We start from the raw sequence: 15,592 nt of genomic DNA, 5'->3' as shown, positions 1-15,592 counted from the left end.
AGACCAAGTTGCTCCAAGCCCCATTCAACCTGGCCTTGGACACTTCCAGGGATGGGGCAGCCACAGCTTCTCTGGGAAACCTGTGCCAGTGTTTTTCCACCAAATAACAGTAGCAGGAGGTATCCATCACTGGCCAGAGTATTCCATAGAAAGTAGCTGTAATATTTTGACAGATTAGGGTGATCTCACATGCACATCTTAATTGCCTCATTATGAAAAGGCACAAATAAAACTGGGGGGGGGGGGGGAATAACCCACATATATTTATGGGCTGATGGATGTAGCAGGCAGGTCTACACAGACAGGACCACGGGTGGATGCAGAGGGAGAGCAGCCAGCCCACCCTGGCTGCTGCCTCTGTTCCTGCAGCCTGGAGCAGGGATTGGGAAAGAGGAGCAGGTAGCAAAGCAGCAGAACCAAAGCATCTGTGCCTCAGGTTGCTCAGTGCCCTGGGCAGGGGAGGTGGTGGTGGAAAACAAATCAGGATGGGGAAAGATGATGAGATCTCCTGATGACTCTCCCATCCCTGGAAGTGTTCAAGGCCAGGTTGGATGGGACCCTGAGCAGCCTGGTCTAGTGGAAGGTGTCCCTGCCTATGACAGAGAGTTGGAATGAAATGGGCTTTAAGGCCAACCCAAACCATTCTGGGATTCATTCTGTGATTCTCTGACTCCCTCTCTTGACACAGGCAGGAGGCTGGGGTGGCCTGGGATGCTCAGCACCCGGAATCCTGGTTTTGCCATCTCTGGGATGCTTTGCTGGGTGGCCTCATGCTTCAGATGTAAAGCTCAAATTCCTCCAGGGGTTTTGTGTCAGCAAGGACTGACTGGGGAGTGGGGAGTAGGATCTGGATGGGATGGGGGAGCGGTGTCCAGGGATGTCCAACCCCAGACTTATCCCTGGGCTTGCACCCCAAAGCCCACTTCATGTACAGAGGGAGTGAAAAGAAGAACTAGAGACACCTTGTTTTGCCTGGAAAAATGACATTTTGACACCAGTAGCAGGCAGAGATCAGCCAGAGCCTCAGGCTCCTTCCCCCGCTGTGCTGAATGCAGAATGAGCCCAGCATGGGGGGGCAGCTTGTTTGCATCCCCAGCTTACCCTGGGGCACCCTCATGTCTTTGGGGTGGCAGTCCCATGGAGACTGACTATAGGCACACTAAAAAGAAAGGTAGTCAGGAACCAGCAGCTTCCTGAGGGGAAAATCATAGCAAAGAGAAGTCCAATCAATGCACATTTCAAGGTGAGTTGCTCCAAAAATCTCTATACAGATATCAAAATATAAAATAAACCCACATAAAATATAAATATGTACAACACTAATGTAAATTTTTAAATATGTACAATATACAAACAATAAAATATTAATGTGCTGTGATATTAATATATTAAAATGTTAGAGTATTAAAATACTGAAATATTGAAATGCTGCACGTTATGGCAATTATGTTACATGCCAGCATACAATTAAAGGTCAAAATTGCCATTTCCCAGCTAAGACTCAGGTTGTGAAGCGTTATCCTCACGGATGGAAGAGTTGGGAAGGGGGCATCCCCATCCCAAACCTGGGCTGTCTCCTCCAAGGGCTCAGCTTCCCAGGTCTTTGTCCCTGGGGATGAGGAAGGAGATGGGAAAGGGAAGTGCTGGTGAGGAGCCCTCACAGGTCACAGGTCTCCTGCTCCCAGCATTGAGCAACACTGAGATCCAGAGGCAGTATCCTGTCCCATCTTCCCCAGGGCTCCTCCGAGCTGCATCCTCCATTTCCACCCATACAAATGAATATAGGCAATATTAGTTTGTTTCATCTATTTTCAATGCACATATCTGTAGAATCTATTGAGTATACTTCTGGGGTTTTTTAATTTACCACGATGCTAAATGAGCATTTCGCCTCTCTCTCTGGTATTTCAATTTTACATTACTGGCTTGCAGGTGCTGTATTATACTGGAGAAGCTTGAAGTAAAAAGATTTAAAAAAACCTTTTTTAAAAAAATAGAAGGGGTTTCTGAGCAGAGGACTGCCTGGATGAGTTTTGGGTCACCCAGGGAGCACAGGTTGCAGGTGGTTTTTAATATTTCTGTGGTCCCCGGCTTGTATTTGGGCTTTTTCATCCATAAAGAGTATGAAGCTTAGCTCCCCCTGCCCCCTTTTTTTCCTGTTGCAGCCTCAAGTGACTAAATCTGTTGGCAGAATGTGGGGAGAAACAATCTGACACCCGAATAGCACCTCCCAGCATAATTTTTTTTTTTTTTTATAAATCGTGCTTTTCCTGGCAAGAAAGTAATGAATGAGTTTTAAGCATGACCATAAATGCAATGTTTCGCGATGTCATTCGCAGAATACATTTATTTTAGGTGCCCTCCACCCTTTCCACCATCTCCCTCCAGTTTATTTTAACAATGCTGTAATTTTCTATTATAAAATGGGATTTTTCTCTTTAACTCCATGTCGTCTGCTCAGCTTTTGCATGTGTGTGTGTGTGTGTGCGTGCACTGGTGACATTTGTCACCATCAGATGCTATTTTTATGCCTGTTATTATTGAGGACCCCACCCTTGGCTTGGTGAGGGGAAGGGGGGAGTGCAGGAGGAGGGAGAGGAGGGAGGGGGAGGAAGGAAAACGTCAGGCTCAGCACACTTCCAGCCTCTGGCCATCAACCTCCCCGGGGGCATGGGAACCATAAGGTCATTTCTCAAGCTCACTGAGCTCCAGAGCTGTCAAACCACCCTGCGAGTTTAAAAAATGCAAATGTATGCAAATGAGCGGGCTGCTTCTCTCTCTCTGCCTCTCCCCCCCCTCCCCCCCCCCGTTTAAATGACATGAATCACCTTCAATTTTGCCAGCATCCTGTAAAGTTATGGGCTTGCCTAAGCACTGTGGTTAACAGAACCACTTCTCAAGAGGACAAGGAAGGGAAAAGAAAGGAAAACCAATCAATTTCCATCAAAAGCAACATAATTTTTAATATATTTTATATATATAAAATGTATATAAATATATATAAATGACATACCCCCTCAATCTCCCAATTCAATTTTTTCTTGCTGTGTAGTGAACAATTCACTGATTAGGGATAATGAAGTTTAGTGCCCAGAAAAAACCTTCTATAAAAACATTTCTCAAGGTAGTCTAATATTCTGATTTTCTGATCTTTGGCACTTGGGGTGAACTGGCAGTAAAAGATCAAAATAGGCTTGTAGGAAGACATGTTCCTTCATGCAAGGAGCTCCTTCAACACTAATGCTCCTTCCAAACAAAAGTAAATGAGTAGAAGATGAAAACAGCAATAGCAATTTAATTGTTCATGCTTATTATTCAGGATACAAAGCCCTAAAAAAGGAAGTTGTCTTTTCCTCCCTGGCTCAGGGGTTATTTATTATCTCACACTCCACTTGGAGAACACATTGGATTTGCTGTCATTTATCGGCGATTTTCAAGGGGGGTTTGATATGGAGTTGGTGGGGAGTGTAGCTGGTTAATGTGGTTAAGCACAGCACACTGTAATGAATCAATTTGTTTCAGACAACAGAGGTAATTAGCGTGGAGGTAATGGGCACACCACGGGACACGGGGCTGGAACATCCTCCTTCGACCAAAAGTGCCGGTGGCTGGGGCTGAAGGGGCTCGGGGGCGGGCTGTAATTCCTGGTTCCTCCCCCAACTCTGGGCATAGGGAGGTGGCTGCAGAGGGCTTCCCATGGTGCCAGCCCCCTGGGAGGTTTAACTGGTCAGGGACAGCTGTGCCTGCTCCCCGTGTGGCTCCCACCAGGCTTGTGGTCCATCACCTGTCCCCAGGTGTGCTCCGTCTGGGTTGCACCATCTTCCCAAGGCCTTTGCTCACTGGCTCCCACATGCGAGTTTTTGGCAGTGCTGGTTAGGTATGGGGGAGATATCTGTAAGTTCTCAGCTGGAGCGTGGCTCTGCGGAGGGAGGAGAAGGGAGACAGCATTCCTTTTCCCACGGGAATGTTCGCTGCTGAGTCTGATCCCCTCTAGGGGCCCCTCGGGCTTCGCCAAGGGTCGCTGGCTTCCTGGACAAGGTGAAGTGTGGATTTTTGTGGACAACCTCCATCAGGCCAGGCTCTTTCCACCCCTGAGGGCTAGTGCCAGGTGGGAAGGTGGGAGCCAGCCCCTCACCATGAGGTAGTCCAGGTCCCACAGCTGGTGGGAAGGAGGTTTGGAGTGAGTGCAGCCAGATCCTGAGCAGGGAGGGACACCCAGGACACAGCAATAGATCCCGGGAGAGATGCGGAGGTGGTGTGGGGTGGAATTGGGAACCTGACAGAGGTGCAGAGGGTGGGATTGGGAACATGGTGGTCTCAGCTGTGTGAAAGGGGGCGGAGGGGGGCTGCAGTTTCACTTACAGGTACCCTGAGTTCTCTTGGGGATGAACTGCTCGGCTCTGAACTGGGTGTCTACCTGCAGCAGGGCCACGAGCTGGGGCTGGTAGAGGTGACACTGCTTGAACACATGCTCTGTGTCCTGGGGGTTTCCAAAGGGTTAGTGTATTCAAAGTTATTCTGTCTGTTTGATGTATTCTGTGTGTGAGGGGATTAATGTATTCGTCACCTGCTGGAGGAAATCATTCTCCTTTCCTGGGATTTCTCATGTGCAAGGGCTGCTGGAGCCATGTGAAAGAGGAAACATCTTACAGATTAAAAAATGGCAAAAAGAAATCAGGTTTTCCTCTTGGGTGTGAGCTTTTTGCTTCCGAGTTTTCCTTTGAAGCTAAAACTGCTCTAGCAGGGGAAGATGTCTGCCAGATGCACAGGGCATTTGATACCATGCTGACAAGTCCAAGCAGGACTGGGAATGAAACAAGCTCAGCTCATGGGAGAAGATGGCAGACAGCAATCTGTGTCTGGCCAGGTCCTTGCTCCCTCTTTTTCTTCCTCTGAGCATTTAGGTACACCGTGACATAAATCCTTGCTTGCCTCCCCACTCCCAGGTCCCTCAGCAAGACATTCCTGTGTGGGTTGTCCACATGCTGAGGCGATGTGGGATAAATTCCAGGCATGAAGTAGCAGTAGTGGATACCTGCTTGTCCATTGGGATCACTCTCCTACTGCAGCAGGAGCCATGACCCTCCTATTTGGGACATCCAGTTATACCAGTCCCAAGAACAATGGTGTAGATGGGATGAGCACTCCCTGGCTCTCCTTATTTAAGCTGTGTGGGTGCTGGGACTTGGCAGCGTGAAGCAATACAGCATCACACTTTCCCCACATAGCTCCTGGCAGGGCAAATCCAACATGTACCTGGAACAAAGTTGTCTCTGGGAGGACGTAGAAGAAACCTGATGGGAGGGAGTCATTGCACAAGGTTCCTGGGGGAGGGATGTGAAAGAGAAGAGGGATCTTGTGGTGGTTATGAAAAGGTGAAAGGAGTGGGAATCGAGTAGAGGAGGATGGAGACAAAGAAGGAGATGAAAAGATGTGGAGGGAAGCAGAGGTTAGATCACAGAGGACCTGGAAGGAGTTGAAGGTGGCATGGAGACACAGTGGGGCCGTGCAAGTGGGAGGTGATTACAGGGGTCCAAGTGAGGTGGGGGAGAGAAGGACACCAGGACAAGGCAGCATCATTTTGACATCACTGATTGGGAATCCCCTGCTAACACTCCGCTGCCTGTGCTTTGTCCTAGGGCACTAAATGAGAATATGGCCAATGGCATTGAAGATCTTATCGGGATCCCATTCCCGAACCACAGCAGCGAGGTGTTGTGTGGTCTGAACGAGCAGCGGCACGACGGGCTCCTCTGCGATGTCATCCTCATCGTGCAGGACCAGGAGTACCGCACCCACCGCTCCGTCCTGGCTGCCTGCAGCAAGTACTTCAAAAAACTTTTCACTACCGGCACTTTAACAGACCAGCCCTATGTTTACGAGATTGACTTTGTCAAGCCTGAAGCACTTTCTGCCATCCTCGAGTTCGCCTACACCTCAACGCTCACCATCACCACCTCAAACGTCAAGCACATCCTCAGTGCTGCCAAGATGCTGGAGATCCAGAGCATTATCAATGTATGCCTTGAAATCATGGAGCCCGACAGAGAGGCCGAAGAGGAAGATGACAAAGAGGACGAAGATGATGACGAAGATGAAGACGAAGATGAGGAGGAAGAGGAGGAGGAGGAAGTGGAAGATTTCGTCAATCAGGAGAACCTAACCGATGTACAAGAAGTAAGCTGCCACCAAAGCCCTTCTGAGTCTGATCTTACCGAAGAAGCATATCCAGAAGCACCTAAAGATTTTCCAAATCACTTCCCAGCCAGTAACTCCTCTGGACACCTGGGCATGATACGAGACTTCTCCATCGAGTCCTTGTTAAGTGAAAACCTGTACCCTAAGGCAAACATCCCGGAAAGAAGGCCAGCTCTCTCTCCCTTCGCCCCCAGCTTCTTCCCCCATCTATGGAACGGAGACTTTAGCTCCTTCTCCCAGCTGGAGGAACCACAAGTAGACAACGGCCCCTTGGATCTGGTGATCAAAAAGAGGAAGATCAAGGAAGAGGAAGAGAAGGAAGACCTGCCTCCGCCTCCTTTCCCTAATGACTTCTTCAAGGACATGTTTGCCAACACCGCAGCAGCTCCCTTAGGGCATATTAAGGCAGAGACTGACTATAGCGCTTATCTGAATTTCTTAAGCGCTACCCAGTTCGGAGGAGTTTTTCCTCCATGGCCCCTGGAGGAAGAGAGGAAAATAAAGCCCAAGGCATCCCAGCAGTGCCCCATCTGCAACAAAGTCATCATGGGAGCCGGCAAGCTGCCCAGGCACATGAGGACCCACACGGGGGAGAAGCCCTATATGTGCAATATCTGTGAAGTTCGCTTTACCAGGTGTGCATTGGGTACCTCTGCCATGTGTGGGAAGGGGGATGGTGGTGGTTGGAGGGGCCGTGTCATGACCCGTGACTGATTCCTGAGTTACACTTTTCTTTTTCACCCCATAAAAATGTAGGAAAGAAAGCAGAGCACGAGCTCTATCCTTTCAGAAAAAAAAAAAAAAAAAAAAAAGAGAGAGAAAAAATGGAGTAAGGGAGGAGAGTGAGGAGGGTGGAGGAAGAAAAATGAACCTACTGATTTTTGTGGGTTGTGGATGACATCCACAACTCACTGGATCCATCCCCTCACTGGACAAAAGCTTAAATAAGTAACAGGATATTTTCAACCCCACAATAGTTCACCACAGTGGGACCAGAGTGAGCTGGAAAACAGATGGTCAAACAGCCAAGGCAGCTTCATCTCTAGTGTGCTGGGAGATGCATTGAGTTGGGAGGGCCGTTTAGCCACAGGATGTAATTAGTTTGGGTTTGCACATTTTGGCACCAGTGTAGACCACAACCAAGTTGCACATGTTTGGACATGACAGTATCTGGGTTTTCTGAGGCTGGAGCATTCCTAATTATTATATGTTACAGTGCGGTGGGGGTCAGTCTCTTCTCCAGAATAACAGGCAACAGGACAAGGGGAAACTGCCTCAGGTTGCACGAGGGGAGATTTAGATTGGATACTGGGAAAAATTTCATCATAGAAGGGGTTGTCAAGCATTGGCACAGGCTGCTCAGGGCAGTGGTGGAGTCTCCATCCCTGGGGGGATTTAAAAAATGTGTCGTTGGGGCACCTGGGGACATGGCTTGGTGGATTTGGTAGTGCTGGGGGAACAGATAGACTCATAGAATCCCAGAATGGTTTGGGTTGGAAGGCACCTTAAAGGCCATCTTGTTCCAACCCCCCTGCCATGGGCAGGGACACCTTCCACTAGACCAGGTTTATCAGAGTCCTGTCCAACCTGGCCTTGGACACTTGCAGGGATGGGGCAGCCACAACTTCTCTGGGCAGCAATTGGAGCAGGCTATACAAATCTAATGCTCCAGCTTGAAACCCTTCCCTGCAAAGCTGGGCAAATTTAATCGGCGAGCAGAGACAAATAGATTCCTGGACCTGCTTTTGCTGAGTATAATTAATATCTAATGAGGACAATCTTTACCATAATAATAAAGCTTTCTGACAAGAGCATGGTATTTCAGCTCCTGGCTGCGTGTGAGAGACAGAGCCCTATTAAGCTGGGGTGGGAAAACCAGAGGAAAATAATCTGCGCAGTAGGCAGAGGCGAGCTCCTGACAATGGCCAGACACCTGGGGTGCTCCTGCATTCAGCCTGCCTTTTCTTCTCCTGTCCTATGATAATATTCGAATGGAAGATATGCAGATGATGAGGATTTGACCTGAAAATAAATTTCCATGCTCCCCTCCATTAACGCAGCAGACACCGCATTATGATGCGGGGAGCATCATGCCTCGGGCGGGCACATGCGACGTGAGCCTGGCTCACCCTGCTATTTTTAGGGGGAGGGCCACTGCACGGTGATAATTCCTGCCTGCAGGAATTCGGATCCGGCTCCTGCTGGTGCTGCACCCCAGGTTAACGCTGGGTTGTTGCTTCCAGACAGGTGGTTCACCCCGGTGATTGTGGTGGTATTCCCAGGCTGGAGGGACCACCTGGCCAGCCCGTGTTACTCTCCTGCATGTGGTGCTGATTGCTGATGAGGAGATAGCTTGGCTTGACCCATCACTGACACCTTCCCTATAAGGGACATAATAGGGCCAAGCCCTTCCAGAGGGCTCCCAAAGTCCTTTACATGCAAAGGCAGCATCATTGGGCTTAGTTTGGGGAAACCGAGGCACAGAGAAATGCTGGTACTGTCTCACTTTGAAGGTTAGTAGGAGGGTTCAGGTGAGAGTTCAGGCATCCTGACCCCTAATCCAGGCAGCTTAAATCAGCATCATGGAGGTTAAAAGCTCCATGCAGAGGTGGTCTAGCATGGCCCACTGCTAACACAGGGTGAAACCCAACAGCTTTGACATCCCCCATATGCTCAACAGCTTCTAAATGTAGAGCACAGGGGTAGTGGGACTTTAACCCAGGAAAAAAATGACAAAATTGGGACTGACCCAGTGGTGCAATCCCCCATCATCACTGATGAAAATGAAGTTGTTTGTGTGGGTCACCTGACACTGAGCTGAGCGCAGGAGGGATTTTTCCTTCTCTAACACCCTGAGCAAAGTGGAAATCTCAAAACATTGGTTTGTTTTTAAATGCGTTTGGAAGGATTTTGAATAGCAAAAAGCTATTTGGTTTTGTTTGAGGTGGGGTTTTTTAGCCATTTGCAGCATTACTCTGATGTGAGAACTCTCCTTTAGGAAAAAAGTGTGTTTTTAAGCAAAGTGGAGTGATTGAGATGTAGGAAGAGATTTCTGTCGGGATTTCCTCAATGCTGCCACTTACATTAGTGTTTTGCTCTCAGGGGGGAATCTCGTGCTTCCTGAAAGCATCAGACTTGTGCCCCACAGTGCCTTCACTGGGGAGATGCAAGCCCAGATGGTTCCTTTTGGGGTCCCCTGGGAATGAGGTGCAGGGAAGCAGAGGTTCCCAAATGGGATTTCTGAGTGAATCAGTCCTTTGCGTTATTTCTGCCTTTTAAAGAATTGTGTAGGAGCAAATCTACTGGGGAAAATAGAGAAAATATATTTTCCTGGGTGGGGAGTCCGCCAACCTCCCCATCAGATCCCTTCCCCTCCACATCAGTAGGATGTGAGGACCCCCCATGCACCTGGATGTGCCACTCCCACCGCCCAGGGACATCTGATCTCAGGAAGCAGGACTTCATTTAATAGCTCATTAATTTTTTTCCTTAAACAAAGGCTGCTCAGCCTCTAGTCTGCTGTTTCACCCTGCTAGAACGCTGGAGAAAACTGCAAATATTTCAGCTTTTCCACCAAGACAGCCCCAGAGTGCTCAAGGAGAAACTGTTCCAGCCGGAAAGGTTAACATTATTTGTTCCTATTATTTGTGTTGTGACAGCTCGCAGAGCCCTAATCGCTCTCCTAATGCAATTGCATTAAGGTTATTCACACACACGGAGCGTGGATCTCCGTTGGAGAGCCTGCGAGCCCAGCTCCCGGCTCACAAACCCTGTGTCCCCCACGCCACATCCTCCCCGGGGTGCTCCACCACAACCGGAGCATCCCACCCCGCCCCCAGCCTCTGAGCTGCTCCAGGTAGAGCCATAAACCTTCTCTTACATCCCCCCGGGGCGTGGGGGGATTGAGTTTCTCCCTGTCTGCTGCCGGAGATGGGAAACAGCCTGAAAAGAGCTTTGCCTGTGTTTACATTATGCAGTCCTGGCACGCGGCGTGTTTATTAGGAAAAGCGATCCCGCTAGGTTAAACTTTACATATAGAGGTTTAAATTAAATTATAGGTGGGGCTGGTGGCTCTGCTTTTTATTAACGCTTCCCACCACCTCGCAGTATGAGCCCCCTGCCTTCATCCGTGTGTGCGAGTTCGCCACGTTTTATCTGCTCGGGGTGAAATTTTCCGTGCTGCTTTGTCTTCTGCTGAGCCCTTTCGGGGGAAATGCACCCTTGTGAAAATTCTTGGGAAAACAGCAGTTTTAAAAATGTCAGAGTGGGAAGTCGGGGTCTGGCCCTGAGCTAGGCGCAGGGACCGGGAGATGCTTTTTTTTTCCTGTCTCCCTAAAAATCCGTAGGTGCAGGACCAGGCTGGGACCAGTTTCCCAAAGTCAGTAAAGCATCATCTGGTGAAGAAGTGGCTCTCCTCCTAGGGATACTTCTCTGTATCCTTGATCCTGAGGGATTGGTGTACAGGGGTGGCCAGACCAGGGCTGCACTCCTCATGGACTGGCTGACACCAGTGTGCTGCCAGGCATGTCACCAAAAACTACTTCAGTGTGCACACAGGCAGGGTGGCAAAAATTAGTGCAAAGGTAGCACCTTGCATGTTTTGAGGGCTTGACCTGGCAGAATAAATACATTTTTTTCAGGGGTGGTTTTTATATTACATAAATCAAAATATCGTAACATGTACTTATGTTATGTATTATATAATTTATAATGCAATTATATTTTTAAACCATAATAAATAGTATTATATACTGTGTAATATTTATCTAAAATATATAATACAGTTTTATATGAGATATCTATAATATATAGGTTTTATATATAATAATGACATGACTCCATGTGTTCTACATATAGCCCCAGTATTAGCACTTTGGAGGGTTCATACCAAAAAGCATTTTGTAAAACAATATGAATTTTCATACTTTGCTGTTTACTTGAACTCCACTGGTACAACCTAGCTGAGCAGTGCTTAGCTCAGTTCAGCTACTGACAGCTTTACAGTTTTATAATCATATGCTTTAGCTGTGATTTTTTTTTGACTGCAGAAGGAAACATTTATTACAGGGGGGAGGAAATAGTGATTGGAGCGTGAGAAAATATTCTTGCTTTCAGATATTTGCCTTAAATATATATATATAGATATATATCTATTTGTAAATAAGTGCCATTGGGATGGATGGATATTATGCTGTTCCAAGGCTGGATTTAAAAACCTTCTCCATACTGTTGAGTGAGGCTGGATGTGTGATGGCCTTGGAGACCATGGCAGCGAAGGACTGAGTGCCTGGGAGCTGCACCTCTGCCAGCACCACCCTCTGTGATGCTCCTGCTCCAAATGAAAGCCTCCTGAGACACCGTGTGGTCAGTGCAAGGATAAAATGAAAGGAAAATCCAAGAGGGACTTAAATTAAGCAGTATTTTCAGCCCACGGTGCCAGGCTCTTGAATCTGAACAAATTTCTTTACTTGCAAGCAGGAATAGGGCTGTGCTAAATTAGCTATTCCCTTATTTAGATATACATAGATAGATATATTCCCATGTTTAGATACTCGCCCTCTGTAACTCTCTGACAGGAGGGTGGAGCCAAGTGAGGGTCAGGCTCTGCTCCCCAAGGAAGGGGAAACGGCCTCAGGTTGCACCAGAGGAGGTTTAGATTGGATACTATGGAAAATTTCTTCACTGAAAGGGTTGTCCATCCCTGGCACAGGCTGCCCAGGGCAGTGTTGGAGTCCCCATCCCTGGAGGGATTTAAAAGCCCTGTGGATGTGGCACCTGGGGACAAGGGTAAGTGGTGGCCTTGGCAGTGCTGGGGGAATGGTTGGACTTGATGATCTTACGGGTCTTCTCCAGCCGTAATGATGCTATGTTTCCCTGGTTTGGGAGTTTATTCTAGAGGGCTTTTTTCCTCCAATTTAAGCTGGTTTTGATCTCTCTGGGATGGGCTGCAAACTCCTGACATGTGTGTGTGTGATGTTTAGGTGCCCAGGAAAGAGAAGGTGAATGCAGAGGTCAACCTGCAAGAGCATCTACACGCTGGGGGAAGCCCCAAGACAGGCTTCCCACCTTTCCTGACCCAAAGAGCAAATCCAACCCCACCCCTTCCTGCCCACGCCGCCCTGACCAAGTGCCTTTTTTCCCTCTCGCAGGCAGGACAAGCTCAAGATCCACATGCGGAAGCACACGGGGGAGCGGCCGTACCTGTGCATCCACTGCAACGCCAAGTTCGTGCACAACTACGACCTGAAGAACCACATGCGCATCCACACGGGCATCCGGCCCTACCAGTGCGAGTTCTGCTACAAGAGCTTCACCCGCTCCGACCACCTGCACCGCCACATCAAGCGGCAGAGCTGCCGGATCGCGCGGCCCCGGCGCGGCCGCAAGCCGGCGGCGTGGCGGGCGGCCGGCCTGCTCTTCGCGCCCGGCGGCCCGCCCGTGGAGAGCGGCCTCGTGATGCCGCCCACGCTGGAGGAGATGAGCGGCCACCTCGGCAGCACGGCCATGTGCCTTCCCGGCCCCAGCCCCAAGCACTTCTTGAGCGGGGCCAAGGCCTCCTTCAGCCTGCAGGAGCTGGAGAGCCAGTTCGAGGAGACCCAGAGGAAGCTCTTCAGGCGGGCCCAGATGGACATGGAGAGGAACGCGGGGATCTTCGCCTTCGCCCTGGGCCACAATGAAAACCTCGCTGCCCAGCCCTTCTTCCCGCTCCCCGACCCTTGGAGCACAGGCTTCAGTGGCCTGGCAGGGCTGGGCCACGTGGCTCCCATCTCAGAGGCAAGCAACTAAACCCGCTCCCGGTCCCACCATGCGCCTGCTCTCTTCCCAGCAAGGCAGCCAGCTCCCTCGGGGCCCCCACCTGCCCTTTTGCGTCACTGGACTCCCAATAAACTCTGTCCCCTTGCTGACATGGGGCTTGGGGCACTGGGTTGTCCCTGGGGAGAGCAAGGAGTGGGCAGGTGCTGTGCCCCCTGGCCACTGGCACTTTAGACTCTGGATGCACTTGGCTTTGGGGCCATCAGGCACTCGCTGTCCCACCCAGCCACCCACCACTCATGGCTCCATCTGGGAAGGCCAGGCCAGGACTGCTGCTCTCTTCAACACTCCCGAAAATGTCACTTGCCTTAGTCCAGGGCATAGCCATCACTTTGAGATGGCTCTTCTGGGGGAAATACTCCCCATTTTCCACCTGCAGAGCCCACTGGACACCAACAAGCCGTCCAGACTTGGTTTTGTTCTGTTACATTCCTTGGCCCTTTTGGTCAAAAGGACTTTTCTCTTTTTGATTTTTTTTTTTGTATTCTTTTTTTGATTTTGTTTTTGTTTGTTTCTTTGGTTCGGTTTGTTTTTTTTTGTTTTTTAATTAATTCCCATGTCTGGCAGCAATATTTATCCTACAAGGGATAAAGGGGAGGGTCAAGCAGCCATGTTGGGAGAGGGAGGATCCTGGCCTTTGACTTTCTCAGCAGTATATCGGATTTACAGGGCTGGTGAAAGCCCTTGATCTGCAGCATGAGTTGGGACCCTAAAAACATAAAAAAAAAAAAAAAAAAAGGAGATAAAAAATCACCCAGCTGCAAAGCTGGGTGTAAAAGGGGGATTTACTTATTTTGGTTCTTTAGCTATTTCAAAATTTCAAAAGGAGAACCAAAGCCTATTTTGAGTATTTTAACTTCAGTTGCTTGAAAAGGTGAAGGAAAAGTTTTGGAAGAATCAGAAATGTTTCAATATTGAGCTTTCATTAAACCCTTGCTTTGCGAAAATGAACCACGTGGGAATTTGGAAATGAAAAAGTCGTTTCAAACCAAAGAGTCAGAATTCGCCGCCACTGACCATTCTGAAAAGTCTGGGGTTCTGTCCTTAGTTCCCTCGAATTCCTATATATATATATTTTGATGACAAAAAATTACCAAACACACTCATGTGTGTCGATGGGAAAAAATTGAGTGTGGAAATATCCCTGCTGCTTGTCTCAAGGGATCTTTGTGGAAAAGAAGTTCACTAAAGGTGTCCTGGTGGTTATATTGTCTACTTGCCAGCAAGCAGAAATGCTATTTCTTCACTCTTTGTTAGCTCAAAAGATAAGAGGGTAACATATTTAGGGTGCTCCAAGCTGAAGGTGACCAACAGGTTTGGGGTGTCTCCCTAGCATCCCTGCAGGCCCCATCTTGGCTACTCCATCTAAGGGTTCTTTTGAGGCCAAAGGAGCAGCAGATTGGCTGGAATTGCCCTGTCAGCCTCCTTCAGCTCTGAAACCATGAGCTACTCTGATGGATAAAGGGTTTTGGTGAACATCTGCCTCCCATGGCTCCTCTTAGATGAGCCATGGGAGGGAGATGTGGTGGGACCCCAGTTTCAGCATTGGCTGACATGTCTTGCAGTGAGTGTCCCAGGAAGCTGGTTTTACATGAAACCGGCACTTGAATATGTAAATGGTACAAACTGGGGCTTTTTTATTTCTCTTTTTACTGTTACCTTTCAACGTCAGCAAAATCAAAGGGAATGAGAGGACCGCGGGTTCATGAATTTTTTGGTTTGTCCATCAGTGAAGTGGTGGCTGGATGAGAACCTCCTCACCAGAGCATGGAGGGGGACACACGGGATCTGGGTTCTGCCCCCATGAGGGTTTGAAGGACTTCTGCTCTGAGACCACCCGTAGCAGAATGATCCCAAGGAACTGCCCAGCACTCGCTTCCTCCTCCGCAAAAGAAATCCACAGAGACTCCACGTGCAACGAAAGTCAACGGAGAGAAAAAGAGAAGAAGAAAAAAAAATCTTCTTAAAACTGCAACAAACTTTTTCTTTTTAATCCATATCAAGTTCTTACAACAAGCAACATTTTGCAGATGACTGGTTCCTTCAGGTGTTTTTTTGTCTACTATTCGGAGTCATTGTAAAATATCCAAAGATGCTGAGTACTGTATAATCTGCAAGGACTTGAAGCAAGGTGTTTTTTCTGTCTCGGTTTGTTTGTTAGGTTGGTTGGGTTCTTTTTTTCTTTTTTTTTCCTATTTGTCTAAGTGGGGATAAACCTTTGCAATTTTTCTATTTATAACTATTTTTATGTGATTGCTTTATGTACAAAACAACGGAAAAAAATCAAAACAAAAAAGTAGAGAGAAACACACACGCATACACACACACACACACAGAGACAAAGAAATTTGCCTTAGTTACTCACGGGACAATCACCCTTAACTTTGATCGATGCTAAAAAGTGGATGGGAAAAAAAAAAAAAAGAGAGACTAGATTCTTTTATGTATTTATTAAACTGTATTAATTGATGCTTTTAAATTATTAGCAGGACTTGATTCTCTTGCCTGTGGCCACGATGAGAAGGCAAAGCCGCTGCAGTTGCTGACCCGCGTGGCCTCAGCTTTTCGGATGTTTGCCCGG

At 48.4% G+C, this 15,592-nt stretch overlaps 1 protein-coding gene across 1 annotated transcript; it reads left to right on the top strand.

Annotated features, from left to right (window-relative positions):
* The first annotated feature begins 5,638 nt into the window (after positions 1-5,638).
* On the top strand, positions 5,639-15,137 carry ZBTB7C (zinc finger and BTB domain containing 7C). Its single transcript, XM_027720012.2, has 2 exons — positions 5,639-6,833; positions 12,348-15,137. Exons 1-2 carry the CDS (start codon positions 5,656-5,658, stop codon positions 12,982-12,984), a joined length of 1,815 nt encoding a protein of 604 aa, XP_027575813.2. The 5' UTR covers positions 5,639-5,655; the 3' UTR covers positions 12,985-15,137.
* Positions 15,138-15,592: the final 455 nt, after the last annotated feature.

Source organism: Pipra filicauda, unplaced genomic scaffold (genome assembly GCF_003945595.2).
Source record: "Pipra filicauda isolate LSUMZ 115617 unplaced genomic scaffold, ASM394559v2 scaffold215_size1667880_pilon, whole genome shotgun sequence".
Taxonomy (NCBI): domain Eukaryota; kingdom Metazoa; phylum Chordata; class Aves; order Passeriformes; family Pipridae; genus Pipra; species Pipra filicauda.
This window is presented reverse-complemented; position numbering and strand designations above follow the sequence as displayed.

What these genes read in the sequence shown, in the direction of transcription:
- ZBTB7C (XM_027720012.2), top strand. Translation starts at nt 5,656, where the DNA reads ATGGCCAATGGCATTGAAGATCTTATCGGGATCCCATTCCCGAACCAC. An exon ending in TGTGAAGTTCGCTTTACCAG is followed by an intron (nt 6,834 to 12,347) that starts GTGTGCATTGGG and finishes TCCCTCTCGCAG; the next exon opens with GCAGGACAAGCTCAAGATCC.